Source organism: Podarcis melisellensis, assembly GCF_964234715.1.
Source record: "Podarcis melisellensis genome assembly, chromosome: 3".
NCBI lineage: Eukaryota > Metazoa > Chordata > Lepidosauria > Squamata > Lacertidae > Podarcis > Podarcis melisellensis.
In genome coordinates, this window is record NC_138530.1 from 38,026,658 (window position 1) to 38,046,657 (window position 20,000).

At 42.4% G+C, this 20,000-nt stretch overlaps 1 protein-coding gene across 1 annotated transcript in view; it reads right to left on the reverse strand.

Annotated features, from left to right (window-relative positions):
- Positions 1-32: 32 nt before the first annotated feature.
- Positions 33-20,000, reverse strand: part of CMTR1 (cap methyltransferase 1) — a 33,999-nt gene continuing 14,031 nt past the window's right edge. The window contains exons 12-24 of the mRNA XM_081903882.1: positions 19,594-19,726; positions 18,710-18,889; positions 17,157-17,213; positions 16,692-16,749; positions 13,760-13,828; positions 12,668-12,799; positions 11,458-11,580; positions 9,004-9,095; positions 8,425-8,493; positions 7,604-7,651; positions 6,452-6,564; positions 5,009-5,117; positions 33-1,296 (exon numbers count right to left, since the gene is read on the reverse strand). Of these exons, the coding sequence (XP_081760008.1) occupies positions 1,095-1,296; positions 5,009-5,117; positions 6,452-6,564; positions 7,604-7,651; positions 8,425-8,493; positions 9,004-9,095; positions 11,458-11,580; positions 12,668-12,799; positions 13,760-13,828; positions 16,692-16,749; positions 17,157-17,213; positions 18,710-18,889; positions 19,594-19,726 (1,385 nt within the window). The 3' untranslated portion in view covers positions 33-1,094. The remainder of the gene's footprint in view (positions 1,297-5,008; positions 5,118-6,451; positions 6,565-7,603; positions 7,652-8,424; positions 8,494-9,003; positions 9,096-11,457; positions 11,581-12,667; positions 12,800-13,759; positions 13,829-16,691; positions 16,750-17,156; positions 17,214-18,709; positions 18,890-19,593; positions 19,727-20,000) is intronic.

Here is a 20,000-nt window from a genome sequence, read left to right on the forward strand (position 1 = left end):
TAATGACTGGCTCCCATTAGAAAACGCAGCAAAGGTTTTAACACGGGGAAGCACCATCGTGCCCTTCAAGCTGGTCTTTTGTTCTCAGCTCACAAGAGCTTAAGTGCCAAAATACAGGCCAGAAAAGCAAAGGTTACTTTTCATCGTCATTGCAGAAAAGGAAAAGAAAGAAGATCCTCTGTGCCTTCATTGCAGATGGAATTTTTGATCTAAACGTAAAAATGATTTCTGGTGCTTATTTTAATAATTAAAAAGGCCAAGGGAAAGTGACCTATTTAGAAGAGGGCTGGCTGTTACCCTGGAAAGATCAAGTCCAGATGGTTCAACCAACCACATGCTTCTTGGAGGCCACCAATCCTCTAAATTCCAAATCTTCCCAACTCGCTGAACTCAGTGAAAAACACTAGGCATGCCTCAAGGATTTCAAAATGGAACTGCTTGGGGTGACCCATTTGCATTACTGAAAGTGGAGAGTGGGAAAACGCAACAAACTTACTTTGCATAGAAGCATGAAATCCACCTTTCAACATAGTCACAAGTCACTGTCGGCAGTGACTACAATCAATACCTCCCATTTGCCCAGTTTTTGCCCCTTGAGCACCCAGAACTCCCTAGGCATGGGCCACAAGCCCAAGGAAGTAAGTGCTGCAAGAGCCAAGCTTCCCAGTGAATTCACACCAGGCTCCTAAAGCAGAGAGGCACTATAAAGGACAAATTGAGGCCTTTAAAAGCCCGCTCTTCCCTCCAGCTACATTGTCTCCCACTCTTACAAGCACGACCGAGGAGCTGTGCGCATCCTCTTGCTCGGTGTGCCATCTGCTACGTGGAGGCCAGGTGGTCGTGGCACAGGTGGGGAAAGCCCTAGAAAGAGATGGTGGGGATCAATCCGGAAGAATGTCCTCTGCTCCAGGAATCTTACCTCTGTGGTACTTGCAGGATAAACTGCCCGGAGCAGATATTTATGTACAGAGTTAGTTTGCAGTCGGAAGCCATTTCCCATTTGTTTTGCACTGATTCCCCTACCACCCGACCAGGCTTCCTTGACCATAGTTTTCCTCCATGGCTCACTGCAAGCAGCTGGAAGAAACTTGATTCTAATCAGCTGCTGAAGTTTCCAACCCAGGCTCATTTCCTGTGCCCCAGGATCGCGTGAGGAGCTGGTCGTAGGGCGAGTGGAGTCTGATGAAGGATAAGACAGCGTCTTTGGATAGCTTCTCTGAACTGTCCCTTTTTTGAGAGTCGTGCACTCTGACGCCTTCCCCCCACTCCCAGAAGAGGCGACTGAAGTAGCAAATTCTGTGGACAAAGAAGGCAGAAATCAGCACAAGGAGTTGGACACAGGCAGTTGCAAACAGTTGCGTATATAAGGCCCTCAGCTCTATCTCTAATTAAAAGAGCCCTGGATTCCAGGCAAGGAACTCTGTTTGTATCACTGGAATAGCAGCAAGCTGAGGCACAGAATTACCAGGTTAACTGATCTGGACTTAGAATAAGGCAGTGCTTTCAATTAACTTTCATAGGGCACAAAAAGGCTCCTTTTAAAGGAATGTAGCAGAGCGCATTAAAAAGAAAACCAGAAGGTTCTCCAAGAAGACCAGATTATGTACTAAATAATCTCCAGGGATTTTTCAAACTGACTGCATAGCAAAAGAGCTCAAATGCTGTGCACAGCTTTATACAAATTAGCACATAATTTCTAGTTGTTACATTCTTTTGCAAAATTTCCTATATGTGCCTTTGCTACAACTGAGGGTTAAGTATGGGTGAAGGAAAGCGAGAAAGCAGCAAAATAACTTCATCTGAACTGTAGCTCTTCCTCCCTATGTGTGCGTGTGAGACCATACATAAAGTAAGCCCAGTATAGAAGAGTTTGCTTCACCTTCAACGGCAAGAACCATTCTGAGGAACTGGTGGTGAAGTCCCATCTCTTGAGCCTGCCTAGCCAGAGGGTCCAGTGCCAAAGAAGGAATGGGTAGGGTGTTTGGGTTTTTTTGGTTATTTTTTTGACGTTGGGGGCACAACAGAATGATGAGTAGTAGCCACAGGTGTGGTCAGTAACTTCCTTCACTTCTGGAAGTCCTATTAAAAGCCTGATATCGACATCTTCAGCCAATCCTGGCCGCTTGTGCAATGGGGCTTCCCTCCCCTCCCGCTACATGCCCCCTAAATTGGCTTGAGGGTAGTGTCAGGAGGAACCCACCCCCCGAACAGCACAAAGGGGGAGCAGAGAGCGGGTCTTTCTACCCAGAAAACTGGAATGCTTGCACAGACAAAATGATGGGAGGAGCACAACACTGAATTCTACCTTCAAACACCCCACAAAGTCTAACCTTCAGCTTCCACAGAATAGATACGGCTGATAAGGCACTTCAGGTGTAAAATGGCCACATAAACGAGTTTTGTCTGTGCTGATGATGTTCACAGCAGAATCAGCACAAGAGAGAGGAGGGATCTTTTGCCAGCTCTCAAGTGGGAATACGAATCTCAAGCTGAACATGCAGCCCCCAAGTATCAAAAGCCTGTCTGCTGGTCATGTGGCCAAAAAAAACCCGTTTGCTCCCTCTACTCTGATGCCTTAAGAGAAAGCCTAATCGATAATTTCTGCAGGACCCACCAATTAAAGGACTTGCAGACTGCAGACACAGACACCACAGCCAGGTGTACAAAAGGTTGTTTTAACAGAAACAGCCTTATTTTTGCCTCAAGTCAAAGCACTGACTAGAAGGGGGAAATCAATGCCTTTGGTGTCTGAAAGCGGGGGAACCCAACGCATACAGAGCCAAAAAAAAATTAGACTTCTGAGGGGGTGAGGAAAATGAAGTACCCTTAGCAGAATCTATAAAAGAACTTACAGGAGACTTCTGAAGAGTCCAGAAACCAGAATGGAAACCGCAGGAGGTGCAGCAACTCTGACTGCTCAGCAAAACTTGACATTTTAGATAAACAAGTTTTGTACATTCTGATCTTTTTTAAAAATCCTCTTGGAGCAGCCTCATTGATCAGGTCTCTATTCCTGCCTGAGCTCAGGTTCTCCTCCTTGTTTAACAGTGTTGTCATACTGGAGAAAAAGCAAGTAGCTAATTGCCGGAGACAAAGCGGCCTTCGAGTCCAACAATTACTGGCATTTAATATTCACAGCCTATTTAGTTGCACTGTTCTGATATTAGCATTGTGACAAGAAAATATATCAGTGCCTAATTACAACCGTATTAGAGTTCACAAATGATAATGCAAAACATCCATTATCAAAGTCACACAGAAGCCTCTTCCTTCCCACTGTTTTCAGAGCCACAGTTATGCTCTCTGCAGAAAATATGCAATATGAGGAGGGGAAAGGAAATAATTCCTGAGTTTCTGAAAGAAAGTGAGATGCTGCTTACTGCCTGCTTAGCATTTGACAAAAAGAAGTTCAAAGGGCTCCCACAGTTTCTCTAAAACTATTCAGTGCAAGAGAGGTGGAAAACTAGAAGCAACTCAGCAGGAGTTCCCAGGGGTCAGATACTCTCAGGCCCGAGAACTAGGCTGGCTTTTTCTTAGGGTAAACAGAACTCCTGAGAATGAGCCTCTCATTGTCTGCATAGGTAAAGGGACCCCTGACCATTAGGTCCAGTTGTGGCCAACTCTGGGGTTGTGGCGCTCATCTCGCTTTATTGGCCGAGGGAGCCGGCGTACAGCTTCCGGGTCATGTGGCCAGCATGACTAAGCTGCTTCTGGCGAACCAGAGCAGCGCACGGAAACACTAATTTCTGTCCTTTCCTTCTAGGCTTCTGCAGAAGACACCTTGTTTGTTTGTTTGTTTGTAAATTTGTAGACTGCCCTATACCCACAGGTCTCATCCTTCTTGCCCATCCTGCAGAAACTCAGCTGCAAAGCAGATACTCCTCTTTTCCAAGTTCTCTGCATGTGCCGCAGGAAATGGGAAAGGTTTGGGGTTCACTAGCAACTGCATATAATGGCTTAGATAGAAAGCCGTCCAAACACCTGGAGCCTTGGTAAAAGGAATAAGGAGAGCTTTAAAGACAGAGGAAAGCAGTATGAAAGAGATAGAGATTAAAGAACTTCAAAGAAAGAGGGGTCTACATTTAAGACAAAAAACACCCACAAAACAAAAGCAAACAGAACAGAAGAAAGGGGAAGCATGGCTGAAGCAAGCAGCAGAATTTGTAACTATCTAATGGCTGAAGGTGGAAGACAAGAATGCCAATGAGAAGAAGACAGCTACAGCAGATTCTAGGATTCTGGCATAAGCAAGGATTATTTCATTCTTGCTTCTGTCTGACTGCTGTGAGGTCCCAGAATTCAGAACCTGACAGGGCATAGAACAGAAGCATAGTGAACCATACATCTCTGCTTTTGGTGGCAGATACTCAAGGAGTATGTTTTGAATTAAGTGCAGGTATGTATGGCTCACCACTTCCTCAAAAGCCTTAGTGCAGTGCTGCCTTTTCTTAAGTCTCCTAGTCAGCTTCTTTCCTGTATCTCAAAGCCTTTAAAGTGAGAGTGTTTCCATATTACAAAGTTTAATCTGTAGTTCTATTAAGGGGCCCAATTAAGATCAAACCAATAAATCTTAGCATCCTTTCAAAGATCCCCAGAGTTGTCTGGGGAAAACTATGATACATCAAGCAGTTTCAGGCCACTGTAATTCTGTGGTATTTAGAAGATCAAAAGCTTTCGGGGAGTCCTATTCCTGACACAGACTCCAGACCCAGCCAAGTATACCAACTGTGGCATGCATTGTAATACATGCTGGGTTACCTTGCCACCTCCCAAAGCCAACTATTAAGTGTACAATGACTTGTAAATCATGGTCCAGAACCCTCCCAATGTTTCCTTAGATAATAGAGCAAAGCGTGCGGTGGTAACTTCTGTGGACATTTACTGGTCAACACCACACAGTTTAATGATGCTGGAGAGAGATCTATGCACTACAAAAGCAACATGTGCTGGTATGATTCCCCCTTGTTGCTTCTAGATAAACTGGCAGTATTTTCTGGATGATACTCACTGAAATGGTGCAACAGATTCTTGAGGCAGTTCGTACGTTGATTTATGTGTTGTCTTGTTGTAGAAAAATTTCCTATTAGAATTTTTGCTAACTGCCATGGTCCACGGATCTGTTGGGGGTGGGGACGAGATCAGATTAAAAAGAGAAGCATAACTGGACTACTGTAGAGTATTGCATGTGAGGCTGTCCTTAAGAAATGGTTCAGAAGCTGCAAGTGGTGCAGAATGCAGTGCTCAGAGTGCTAGTGGGCTCTGCTGGCTAGGCACATAGCACGCCAATTCTTAAAAGACCTGCACTGGTTGCCATTGTGCTTCCAAGGCAAGGTTAAGGTGATCATGTTGACATACAAAGCCCCAAATGACTTGGGCCCCAATATCTAAATCAGGCATAGGCAAACTCGGCCCTCCAGATGTTTTGGGACTACAACTCCCATCATCCCTAGCTAACAGGACCAGTGGTCAGGGATGATGGGAGTTGTAGTCCCAAAACATCTGGAGAGCCGAATTTGCCTATCCCTGATCTAAATGAAATGCCTCCACCCATATAGCACTGCCCAGGTCTGCAGAGGAGTTTTTGCTAGCAGTTCTACTACCTTTGTGAAGTCTATGGGGCAGCAGTGTCTGAGAGGGTCTTAAAAGACCCTTATGAGAGGAAAAAACTTGCCAATAAACTTTTTTTTTTGTACACCAAAGCACCTCATTTCTAAGGCACATCTGGAAAATTCAGGATATGGCCTGAAGGCATATGAGGCTACCACCTTGCTGAAGCTGGGTAGGGTCCAAGTCAGGTCAAGATTTTTTGTACTTCTGCCAATCTTGGGATTCCCCCAAGAATGCTTATGCCTTCCACTTGGTTTTCAGTGACCTTGGCTTAGCTACAATCCTGCTGGTACTCATTAGCTGAATACACGGTAGGACTGATGGGGCAGGAAAAGCAGCCTCATGTGCCAGGTGATGGACAGAGGACAAGGGAACAGGTAGTTGCCCTGCCCTTGAGTTCTCATCCAGTTACTGGGTACCCTACTCATTTTAATCCTGAGTGGTGGCAGGAAAAGCAATGCATGGGAAGAGAAGCTGCTTCTGTAGTATTTATCATGGGTGGCTTTTAAGGAAGAAAAGCACAGGGGGCATAGGAAAGGAGAAAACTACTTCAGCAATCTTCTGCAAGCATTTTGCACTGCTTTTTCCGCAAAAAAAATAATACCTCAAGATCTTCCCCAGCTTCCAACGTTGCCCTGCACAATGCTGCGCTCTTCTAGGAGAACCAGGATCCAAGACAGAATGGGAGAGGCAACTAACCAAATAGAGGAATGTACTCTCTCGGTTTTTTAAAAGCAAAAAATGCTCCATGTAATTGTTTTGACCAACAATATGCAGAGATGCATATTTCAGAGCCTGACTTTGACCATCATAGCAAAGAGTCCCTGAACAGAGAAGGACATACCACTGACAGTCCGAACGATGTACAATCCTGTGGGAACAAAGTGTCTGTCGTCACGGCCAGTGTAGGAGAGCCGTGGGGTTCCGCCTGAGCTCTTGATGATCTTCATCTCTAACCTACGCCACCAAGCAACCAGGAGACAGGGTGTTCATACCCAAAGTAACAAAAAATGCACAAAGCACAAGTCTCAGCAATGTAGCAAACAGCTGGACCCTGGGACTTGGTCCAGGAAGCGCAGTTCAAATCCCTAGCCAAGCATAAACTCCACTGTGGTCAAATTACCAACACAAATTCTTCTCTCTGTTAAAAGTATAATTGTGACATAATTTTGAGGGGTGTTGTGAGGATGAACAAGATAAGAAGGTTGTCGGCCAACAAAAAAATTGTTGCCAGGATCATGCCCCACCCCCAAGAGAGCTGGTTTGCTGGTGACCTCATGCTGAACCTCCAAATCAAAGATGCATCTGGGACAATCTCCTTGCTGAGTGCTCTGAATACCCAACACTCTAAACAACTCCCAGGTTTCCTCCAAACTTTGGGGATGCAAAGGGAAAGGGGCAGTTCTTCCCCCCTGCAGCTCCGCAGTTGGGTGAAGCCTGGGGCTCCTCACACTCACTAGAGACCTGCTGAGCACTTTTCATGATGAACAAAATTGAGGAGCCTTTTAAAAGGGGACCAGGGGACTCTGAATATTAGAGAGACACAGAAATGGTTTAGAAGGTTCAGCTGAGAGCTTTGTAAAGTACTAAGGCAAAGCAGCTAGAACTCTTACAGAATCTACAGATAGATTCAAGGCTTAAAATCTGGTCATTTTAGCACCATCTATGGATTCTATTGTGCAAAATATGAATGTGCTGATCTTTAAAAGCAGCCAGTATTTCTCCCACCAGCCAGCCACACAAGCAAGCCTCTTCTATGTCACAGGGGAGAAATGGGACGGATCTCTGCAGGGCTGGAAAACACAGTTAGGTTTTTTATGGCCAAGCCTCCAACACTAACTTCCTTCCGCTAGCCAATAAACTTATGTTCCTTTTGGATAGGCTGATAAATCCTACCAGTAATGCAGAATTAACAATATTCTCTTTAAAAAACAACTGAGAAAGTCCAAATAAAAACAAAATAAAGGCTGCAAATCCAGGATTTCTGAGGACTTACCTTAGAAAAATCTTTTCCATATCCTCTAGCCTGTAAACCTCCTTCACTCTGTGGAGAAAAGTCCATGAGTGGAATAATATGCTGGCCACAACATCTAACTGTAGGTTGAGTTCCTACAAGCTCTTCAAAACTGCTGATGACTCTGCTTTAAAAAAAACTTACTCCCCAGGTGCTCTCATCAAGACTCCTAAAAATCTTAGACTTTCTATAAAAGGAAGTTTCTAGCCCTCATGATCGAGAAGTAGAATACTGTAATAAAGAAAAAAAACTTATCAAAGATTATGACTTCTAATCACAGAACTCTACTGATCTGAGCACTTCTTGTCAGCCGTACCACCAGCCTTCTTGCTGAATTTAGATGGCTGGACAACTTGCTTGAGAAATAGGAGGTGAAACCCTTTATGAAGGTTAAATTCGTTATCCAAAACAAAATTATTAAAACTGAAGAGGCACAACCACCCTTTAGTAAAGTGTATGTTTCCAAGATGATCCATGGTGCTGCTCTCTCTCTTGTGCCCTGATTTCTTTGCCCTCCCCGCCTGTCTTCATATAAGTTACAAACTAGACCCAGAAAGAGAACCACATCGTTTGGTCTCTGATTCTTCTGTCAAGGAGCTAAACCAGTTTATTTCAAGGATAAGCTCTTCACATATCAAACTGACCTGAAATGGTCTTTCATAGGAAAGCATCCTCCCACAATCACTCTTGCTGGCTTCCTAACATACAACTTAATGTGAAAATCCATCATGGTACAAACTACCTACAAAGTATGTTTAATTACAGCCCCAGAAGACAGCAAGAATCCAAACGGCCGCACTCACCGGATGGGGTTCATATCTGGCCGGCTAGGTTTAGAGACGGCTTTTACAAATTTCTCTGCTAGCTGAATTCTGCAACCAAAAAATAAGGATTTCTTTAGTTTAGCTTTCCTCAGAAACAGATTAAAGTCTTATACAATGGGGAGGCTACTCAAAATAGTAACATAACCAATCTAAAGATTTACTGATTTAATAGTTTGGCCCATTTAATAACCAGATTTTACGGTAAGCCCCAAAATAGGACAAACTATGAGTAAAAAGTGGCTAGGAAGGCATTTGAGGGCTGTTGGCTTTTTCTCATGAAAAAGGATCCCTTCCATACTAGTATATTCCCAAATGTTAAGATTTGCTTGCTTGCTGCTAATGGAGTAGTCTTCTCTGCCACAGGGTTGCATTGGCTAACTGAGTGGAGATCAAGAAAAGGCATACCACATTCAGAAGTTTGCTCTTTCAAAATTTCTCAAGTGTCTATTTGGGGTTATTCTGTTGAACAGCCGAGACTCTAGGTTAAGAATCCACCTCTCACACACCCCCTGCACCCATCAAACTATATACACAAGTAATTTCCCAAACTCTGCTTACCGCTGATTGAAATGTTGTTCTCGGACATCACTACCATTTATCACCAGGGCATCCAGGATGTGGATGGCATTAATTTTTCGCTGTGCTTTTCCCTAGGGAGAGGAAAATCGGCACTTCACAAAGTGCTGCTGTATTTTGAGTGTGTTGCAAAGAATACCATCTGCATGCGCAACAGCTTCCCACCTCACTGACTGCTTCAGAAGTAACACTAAAAAAAAGTGCCTCTTTGGCTGCATGTCACGATAAGCTTGAAAGAAACTATGGTTCACAGGAAACCACAGGGCACACGGCTCCACCATGTTGGTTTTGCTCCACCCTGAGCCAGAAAACAAACCACAAGCACTTTTGGTTTGCTTCTCCCAAACAAACTATGAGCAGTAAGCCAAGGTGGCTTCCACTTATGGTTTGCTTCAAGAACATACTGAGTGCTGTTCCAGGTTCATTCCTGGTAAACCATCCTTTATTTCAAACTATGGCTTATCGTGACATGTGAATCGGGCTGTTACCAGGTTCTCCCATCCCAAATATACAATTCCATAAAGGATACCGCACATGCTGAAGTCTATACTGTTAAAATTCACTTCTAAGATGTTTTAAAATTGTTCCCAAATACTGGGTAAGACACCACCAGCTTGTGGGGAAGTAACTGGAGAGCAAACCAGGGCAATGGATTATAGGACTGTCACTTCTGGATCTTGAACTCATAGCTCACCCATTAACAGATAAAACCCATTGGCATGCTGTCTTAGGGGGTGGGGGAAAGTCAGGAATCTATGGATCAAATCAACCTCCCAAAAGAATGAAGGAACTGCTTAGCTGGTGGAGATCAGGGGTGTTTCTACGCCAGCACTCCCAACTGTGGCTAGCCAGGTAACCTTGCAAAGCTCACAAGCAGGGAGTAATGGGAGAAAACACCCTTACATTTGTTCTCCGCGTTAAGTAAGCATGCACATATTGTGGCAGAACATGGAAATTCCATTCTTAACTGTCACGGAAAGATCTATCTCCCATTTAACTCATTTAATCCTTTTAAAAAGCCATCTCTACAAGTTGCCAGCGCCACATCCTGCAGTAGGAAATCCTTTAATTTAAGCACCGTGTGAAGAAATAGTCCCCTTTGGCTGTCCCAATCCTATGGCTAAATCAATTCCACAGCATGAATCTAGATTTGAGTGTTTCAGAGATGGCAATTTCTCTCTAAACAGTTCATTATTTTACAAAGTCTCTTACGTTCTCCCGCCCTAAAAGTCCGAAAACTGTTGAACACACACAAAACCCAGCAAAGCTGGCGACAGCCAACCACCTCCCAAAATGTTCCTTCAGCTAAGCCTGACTGGATCTGAACAAATGGACTGTGTCAGAAGCTATGGAAAGATCACACAAGAGCACAGCAAGCATATTGCAATAGCTTACAAAGAGAAGGTAGCTTTGTGCCAAAGCGAATATGTGGCTGAGCAAGGTAAATCTTCCTTTCTCTGTCTCACTAGGTGAACCCTGAACTGTGAATTAGGCTTTAAGCAGATTAAAATTCCATTATTTTAGGTTTTCCGAAACAGTGTCAAAGAGTGCATAATGGAATTAAAAACACTAGCATTTTTATTAGGATAAATTGTGACAAGCTGGATGGAAGTGGGAAATTTGGTCCCACAGTAGTTGTAACACACAGTGCTTTGTTCTCTTTTATGATTTTGATATTGTTCAGATTCTACTGTTGATTGTATTCACTGAAGTTCATTTTGCACTTCATACTGTTTCTAACACATCTTTTTTTTTAGTATAAAAAGTTAGAATTTCAGCACACTGTTTTTATTCTTGAACTGTTTTATCCTGTTCTTATTAGATGAAACTGATTTTACTAATTTGGACAATTTTTTATCATTTTGTGTATGATTTATTGCTTTATCACTTGTTTGCCACCTTGGGGTCCTCTGGGAGAAAGGGCAGGAGAGTGACTGAATGATAGGAAAAATTGTGTCAATGCCTTGATTTACCTGGACTGAATTTTTAACTTTTTTTATAAGGATTGGTGTTCCAATTACCTGTAGTTACATTTTGTTTGCTGCTTGTGCACTAGTCTCAGGAATGCTTACATTTTTTCATTCGCAAATATCCCCTGCAGAAAATCATTTATCCCTTGAATAAATTATCTTCTCTAAACTTTGTGATTAGTGACTAAAAATAACAATAATCCCATAGCAACATTTGTTCTCCAAGCTTGGTAAATTGGTAAGAAAATGATAGCTCCACTTCTGGAGAGGAGAGCTTTGGCTGGAGTACATGCATTGTGCAAGTGATCCTACCTTAGAAGAGCAAGCCACAAAAGGACCTTAAATGCCACTATCCTTACCAAAAGCCCTAGTGATGAGTCTGTCAGGCCTTTCCTCCTTGTAATATGAGTTTTAAATTGCTAGTAGAAGAAAATTAGCCCCTTCTGAAGAAAAACCAGCCTCTTACCTCTCCTTTCAGCTCATGAACTATCTCCACAGACAGAAGAGTGTCCCGTGGTAATTCTGTTTTCAAGTCCAGTTTGGTCCAGCGATCTGATGTGCGACCAGCCCAAGTGTATATCTGTGACTTCTGCATGTAAACAAACAGGAAGGCAGCAAGATTAGGGACCAAAGGAGTTCACAGATGAGGCCACAGTCTCTTGGAGTTAGTACCAGGCCAGCAGAAAGATTGCCACAGTGGAACGTACTTTATAACGAAGCATCTAAAAAGGTTGTCAGCAGAAGAAGAAAATCTTAAATCTTATCTCTTCTAGTATATTAACTTTTGTATGTTTTAAAGTAGATTTCTTAGTTTTTTCTGGATTTTACTTTTTTATCTTTTGTAAAATGCTTTAAGGTCTTTTACAATCAAGCAGTGTACAAATTTTATTAAACAAGTCTGCATGTATTGCTGCACTGTAGTTACTACGAGGATCTACGCCTGACCTTTATTGCCCCAGTTCTACAAAAGCTTAAAAATGAACCAGAACTCCAACGTATGAGAGCCTTGGTAGAAGATAAGGTTCCTGAAATTACGATCAATGTTGCCAAATTCTGTGTAGCCGCTATTAGGCGTAGGAAACAAGAGCTTTCCAATGTTAATATGCAGGCGAAGGCAAATACTTAATTTTATTTATGCTGTCTAATTTTAAATTGCTGTTATGGCCTAATCTGTATTGAAATTGTCCTTTGTTTTTCCGGTGTTATGCTTCGCTGACTAGCTGTACGAGTTAATCTGGTCTGTGACCGTTTAATAAAAATTTGATTTGAAATTTTATTAAATAAATAAATAATGAGTAAACAGTTATTAGGGTTGTTTAGCAAACTTCTCTTTTAGCCCTCACAAGCGAGGGACTTAATTTCACTCAAGAAATTAAGAAATCATGTTATCAGAACATGATAAGATCATGTAGTTGGTGAGTTTATAAAACAAGGTAAAGCTTACTATAAAAATCGTCTTGTAACGTATCAGTGAGATACTAGCAAAGGTAATCCACAGACCAAACAACCACCATGGCGATTTAAGCCAGGATCTAAAACAAGACCATTCCTGCAGATAAACAGGAGCAACGCATGTGTGAATGAAATTGCTAACCAAGCACTAACTTGCTTAAAGTACACAGGGGGTCCCCCCCCCCCGCTGAAACGCATTGTTACATTTGATTATTACCACTTACCCCTAGTGCTAGAAGGAACTTCTGCTCACTTCCTGACACCATGCACCTGTAATCCAGCACAGGTCGGATTTTCTCCAAGGTTTTTGAGTTGAGAGGTGTTGGTTTGTAACTGAAGATCTCCATGTCAGCACCCTAAAAACAAAAAAGAAGAGGGAATTGTTATCCCAGAAAAGGCTATCACAATGACTGGAATTAAGGAAAAACAAAAAAAAAATTCCTTCCAGTAGCACCTTAAAGACCAACTAAGTTAGTTCTTGGTATGAGCTTTCGTGTGCATGCACACTTCTTCAGATAAGTGTGCATGCACACGAAAGCTCATACCAAGAACTAACTTAGTTGGTCTTTAAGGTGCTACTGGAAGGAAAAAATTTTTTTGTTTTGACTATGGCAGACCAACACGGCTACCTATCTGTAACTGGAATTAAGGAAGTCATTTCCATGCTCCATATACTGCATATCTCCACCACTGTCCAGCCCGGACACTGAGTCCAGCTTTGAGGGCCTTCTGGCAGTTCCCTAATTGCAAGAAGTGAAGTTACAGGAAACCAGGCAAAGGGCCTTCTTGGTAGTGGCACCCACTCTGTGAAACACCCTACCATCAGATGTCAAAGAGATAAACAACTACACGACTTTCCGGAGACACTTGAAGATTATTGGGAAATTTTTAATACCTGATGTTTCCTAGTATTTTTCTGTGCCCAGACTGGCTAGGGCAACCCACTCAGGTGGGAGGGATACAAATAATAAATTACTATTACTGACGTAGTGACATTTTCTGCCTCCAGCAGCCAATTGTCAAAATAACTGCACAATGCTGCATCTGATCACAAATATATTGTGTGCAAAACTGATTGTTTGAACCAGAGAGTTTATAAGTAGATACATACATTTAGGGACAGGCAAAGCAGATATACCTCTCCGTAATAGCCAGCTCCAAACTTACGACGATACACTTCACCTTTTGCTGTTAACAGCAACCAATACAAGAAGCCTTGAGGGAGTGTTTCCCCCATCTTTGCTTTGTGCTGTCTCATGATAAAGAGCATTAATTTAATCTGAGAATACAGAACAAACAGCAACTGGAAGTCTCACCTGAATTAGCTCAAAGAACTTGGACTTGGGATCAGAAGAGGATGGAGCAACTCTGGCCTGGTCTGGAATCTAGAGCAACCCAAGAGTCAATGAGTCAACAAGGATTTGGTTCACACATTACATTTATTCCATCATTGCTTCTAATTATTTGCTGTTCATCAGGCATAGAATAAAGGGGACGTATGGAGAAGCAAAAAGAAAGCCAAGGCAGATGCACATTAAAATATTAACTTATTTTGTAAAAGACAAAAGAGCTTGAGTTTCCCTGAGCTACTGATGGATCAAAATTAACTTGTATTTGGGCTATTTTTGTCCTCTTTCTCACAATCTCTCTGCCTCTCATGAATGGAAGAACCCAAAGCATTATTTTTGAAGTATTGCTACACACTACTTCTACAGCTTTTCAACATGCCTGCAAAACGCCCAGTAGACTTTGGCAATTGATTTCAATAGGAACAATGGGAGCAGCAGTTCCTTTTCAAATAAAAAGAAAAAATGGGAGCACAATAGATACCGTATTTTTTGCTCTATAAGACTCACTTTTTCCCTCCTAAAAAGTAAGGGGAAATGTCTGTGTGTCTTACGGAGCGAATGCAGGCTGCGCAGCTATCACAGAAGCCAGAACAGCAAGAGGGATTTCTGCTTTCACTGTGAAGCGATCCCTCTTGCTGTTCTGGCTTCTGAGATTCAGAATATTTTTTTTCTTGTTTTCCTCTTCCAAAAACTAGGTGCATCTTGTGGTCTAGTGTGTCTTATAGAGCGAAAAATACGGTAATTAGCCAACAAAATATGTTGCCATGAACATCCCCACAATCCAGCTTTCGTCCAGGGATGACAGGTTGCAGCTGAAGAGTCAGAGCTCCATAGTGGAGCCTGCTGGCATGCATAAATTCCCAGCTTCAATTCCTGGCAGCTCTGGGAAGGGCTGGGAAAGACACGCTGTCTGAAAGCCTGGTGCGCCACAGACAATCTGTGAGTTAGATGGGTCAATGGTCTGAGTTGGCATTAAGCAGCTTCTTGTGTTCCTGTTTAGTTTTCTTCTTCTCGGCTCTGAATGATGAAGTATATATTTATCCAGTGGCCCCACCTAGAGCAAGGGTGAGAAACCTGTGGTCCTCCAGCTGTTGTTGGACTCCACTGCCCATCAGGCCCAGTCATGGGTCAGGCAGGATAGACACTATAATCCAACAACTCCTGGAGGACCCTAAGTTTTCCACCCATTTGCTACAGAGTAGTAGTTTCCATGAATGCTGAAAGTGAGGTCCTTTGTATGTTTGGGGAGAAATTGTTCTTGTCTAAAAGGATCTATGTTTATTTATGTTAGGGTCCTATGGAGTATCCTGAGTAGCAACTCATACACATGCCAAAATACGACTTCTTATTTTGGCCAATTAACCAAAAACAGCACTGCGCCATGATTCCCTACTCACAATCACTAACTTCATTTAGAACAATATACCTAAAGCATGTACTAACAGTGCAATCAACTGATCAGACTGTGACTACAAAAGGGGATATTGAAGCACTCTTAAGAGCTGGCTAGTACTAAGTGGCATTGCTCTTTTTGGTTAATTAGGGTATGACATTCCCTTTTCGTCCACACACACGATGACATTTACTCCCTCAGCCGCTAAACATTTTAAGCCAAAGAGATATTTCTCAGATAATAGGAATGGGATGCATACTAAAAAGCAAGAGCTGTTACTTAAAGATTCATCATACATTCTGTTTGTGAATGGCAGAAGTTCTTTCAATGCTTTTAAAATTGAATTTCCACAGGCTACACTTGAGAGAATTTTTTTCTTTAAAAGCAGGTATGGATTTATTAAATTTAACAAGTCTACAGCTAAACAGCTATTTTCTTTTAACCAACATGTTACTCCAATAGCCATTCACATGTTACTAAGAGAAAGACACACAGAGAAAGAAGGTTTTTCTTCTTCCGGTAGAAAAATGCTATGATCAGTAAATAAAGGTGGCATCATCTCATGAAATATGGGGATTTTGTTTTATTACATTTCTATGCTGCCCCTTAACATGAAGCTATCGATCAGGCAGCTTATAACAAGTGCAATGAAGTATGAGAAGAGACACAATTATTCCATCCTGGTAGCAGAATTACAGCAGAATAATTTTTAACAGCAGTCAACTTCTTAAAAGCCTGCATATCACGAAGCAGACTTGAAGAGCCTCAACTGCCTGTTGCAATGCATCAAACCCAAATACAAACCAATGGTTTACAAGCAAAATTTTATGTGTAAACCTATCTGTTTATTTCATTTTACTACACAAATCTTATGTCATGGGAATATCAATTTGAAATAAAATCCAAGCGGTTGAAGTTTGAACTTCATTAGTTGCACACTTCTAACCCAAAAAAGTAGGGTGGCCAAGAGAGAAAGAATTCATTCTGAGACCGTATGTGCTGTGATACCTCAAAGACCACTGTATTTTTCAGTGTAAAAAGCATGGCCTGCAGCTTTGTCATTTACTTTAATAGGTCAATGCAACTTAGTAGAATGATCAGAAATCATGCTCTAGGCCAAAGAGACACTGTCCAAGATGACCTATTGTGGTGTGTAAGTCAGGAACAGGCATTTAAAATATGGATGCTTTAGAAGGCAGTTGGCATTCATCATGAATGTCTCAAGTAAGTTATACTCGCATTCACAATTAACTTAGTACTAATTTTTCTGTCACTGAAGATCTTTAGTTCAGCGACAATCCCACCCTTTGGGAAATGGTTTTATAAAAATCTCTTTCTCTAACCATCACTCTCTATATACACAGAATTATATATAAACAATATATACAGTCCCTAGCATGCCCTGTGGTTTTTTAAGGGAAGAAAATCCTCTTCAACAGAGAATACAGAGACATTAAAAAAGGAGAACTACAAAACTATAGTTTGCTGTTCTGCGGTTTTACTCACCCCCCAGAGTCGGAGGCATTCCTTTCGGATGTCAGCCTGTCGTGGTTCATTCAAGGTCCTAGAAGAATTTGTGATGGTTCTTCTGAATTTTCCAGTAAAAAGGATAATTCAGCTTGCCCCCCCCAACACACACACCTGTCCCCAAAGATGGTTTCTTCTTTTCAATTCACATAGTGATTTATGCACCATACAAACAAAAACAAGGTGAAGAAGACCCTCAAATAAACTTCTGAAATGCTGCTCTAAACCCCAGAAATTACACCTGGAAGATCTATAAAAGAATACCGCAAACCACAAACTTGACTGACTTGAATGACGTTCCCTGGAATAGAGCCACTTTCATGCAAGTCTCTCCCATGCCCCACCACCAAATGAAGGCTGTGACATCTCAAACAGTACAAACAACAAACCTGAATTACAGTTCGGCCCTCACCCAAGAGCACCTTTAAATATAAATATACTTACGTGTCTTGAACAAAGGCACGGATTTTGGCCAGTGCTTTGATCTGAACAGCGCAGAGTCTGGAAGAGAAAGCAGGTCCCAGCTTTAGAATGCATTATCTACTAAATTGACAAAGTAGCTATCTGAAGATCTTGTGAATCAGAATGCGCATGAAAAATAACCAACAGACACAATGACCAATTTCAATACAATACAGTAACTGGCCATGCTGCAATGGTACTGCCAGGGAATTGAGAAATATTTTCACTCTTCCTTCACAAAAGGAGGTTGGGTTTTGTGTGTTGTTGTTGTTTATGTTAACCTATGACTATTCTTATCTGCGCAGAAAGTAAGTTTTTTTATTATTGCTGCTTTTCAGGTTAAAAAGAAGAGAATAATGACTGGTCAGGATAATACAGAAATGCAACAAGTGAATAAAGTACACTAAAAAACAGAAATTAGCAAGATTTCTTACGATCAACTGATAATACCAGTTTTATAGTATCACTGCAGAGTAGAGAAAGCCACGAAACTACAATATACAAAGCAGGAGTGAGAAATCCAGATGTGCCATTAATTATGCATCTACAATTAATGGTGCCTAATTGGTATTTGAAAACAAAGGACAGCACACAAGTTATAGAGTGGTGCCCCACAAGACGAACGCCTCGCAAGACGAAAAACCCGCTAGACAAAAGCTTTTTCTGTTTTGGAGGCACTTCGCAAAACGAATTTCCCTATGGGCTTGCTTCGCAAGAAGAAAGCCCATAGGGAAATCTCCGGGGACCTCTTTTAAATGCTGGCGGTGGGGAGCAAAGCCTTTCCCCCCCCTCCGGCCTTCAGAAGAGGTCCAGGAAGGCCAGCGGGGGCCGAAAGGCTTTGCTCCCCACCACCAGCATTTTAAAAGCAGTCCGGGATAGCAGGGAAGCGCTTCCCGCTATCCCGGATGGCTTTTGAAGGCAGGCGGAGGGGGGGGAAACTTTTGCCCCCCGCCCGCCTTCAGAAGAGGTCCTGGACCTCTTTTGAAGGCCGGCGGGGGGCAAAAGTCTTTGCTCCCCCCTGCCTGCCTTCCCGGGGGCTTTAAAATCGCCCCGGGGCGATTTTAAAATGCTGGCGGGCGGCAGCGAAACCTTCGCTGCCGCCCGCCAGCATTTTAAAAAACCCTTCAAAAGCCGTCCTCTGCTGTCCCAGGGTTTTTTAAAATGCTGGGGGTGGGAAGAAAAGCCCTTGTCCCCCCCCCCCAGCCTTCAGAAGAGGTCGGGGGACAGACTGTCCCTGGACCTGGTCTGAAGGCGGTTTCCATAGGAACGCATTGATTGATTTTCAATGCATTCCTATGGGAAACTGTGCTTCGCAAGACGAAAAACTCGCAAGACGAAAAAACTTGCGGAACGAATTAATTTCGTCTTGCGAGGCACCACTGTACAGTGTGTCATTCACTTTGTCTTGTGAGCTAATCCACAAGATGTGGACTTTGCAGAGAAAGAATTATTGGAAGCAGACAGCTTAGGAAAAGTGACTAGCAGAAAGGGTACCACAAAACCCTGCAATTTCTTCTCACTGCCCTTCAACTCACCTTTCATTTGATCGGATTATGTAATCATGGAAATCATGGTCACCATTGATTACTTCCAAAGGGACAACGAGGTTTACATCCTGGTCTGTGTTGCGTAGCTGATTGAGTTTGATGTTCACCGAGAAAAGATAGTCTCTCACGTCATCAATTCCAGATTTCAATCCTCGGCATACCACATACCTGCAGGGTGAGACAGACTATTTGCTCATTAACTATAATGACCTTCTGATGCATTGTAACAAACTGTAAGATGAAATAAATGCAGCTTGCAGAAAACCCTTTCTGCTTTTGCAAGAGGTGATGACAACCTTTATTGGTTATCATATATTTTATTGCTTCCACTAGTGTAAAACACTTTCCCAGTTCCATCTTGTTTTATTCCTATTTTAAGGACAAGAAAATTAGAGATATTGACGTGCCCCAGATGAACTGCAGTACCTTAGGCCACAATCCTGCAATTAACTGGGAAGGTGCTTTAGAAACATTTTATTGTGATCTGGGCTTCTTTTGGCAATGGCCCCAGAGGCATCAAATTCACTGAAAAGAAGATACAGTATGTATACAAGCGATTTCTGGTCATTATCTGTCTGATGAAATTTTACTCCAAAAGTATTTGGAAAAGGTAGGAGGCAAAAAGAAACTTCAAGCATTAACGAATATAATAGCATGAAGGATTACAAGTGATCCTCTCATTACAAAATTTAATTGCCTCCCATTTAGCAGCTTGATGTGCCAGCAAATATTTAGCAAAACAATTTGAATGTGATACAGAACCTAAACTCTCATAGAGTTTGTAGCAAAGCTGCAGCTACTTCAAACCCTTTTTTTTATCAGAGCCACAGTGTTCAAAGAGACAGGTACCTTCCACAATGCTCAGGTCTCACCTTTCGGAATTGGCAGGGCGACTCGTCACAGGTTTGAAGATTGACACGCGCTCAAAGCAGCAGTAGAGCAAGTATACTAGGCCAACGCTGAATGGCGTGAACAGATCAAAGGTTTTGCAGACAAAGTGCCCTCCTGGAGCAGAAAAAGCAAATTGAAGCTACACCTTACAAAGAGAAAGGAGAAACACACGCTACTTTATTATTAATCATATTTGTATCCCACCCTTCCTCCAAGGCACTGAGGGTGGTGCACATGGGGTTATGACATGTTATCCTCACATGCACCTGTCAGGGAGATTAGGCTGAAAAACAGTACCTTCTACACAATGAACATAATGGCTGAGCCGAGATCTAGATGGGGGCCTCCCCAATCTGTCCCACACACTGTCTATATCACACATGGTTTA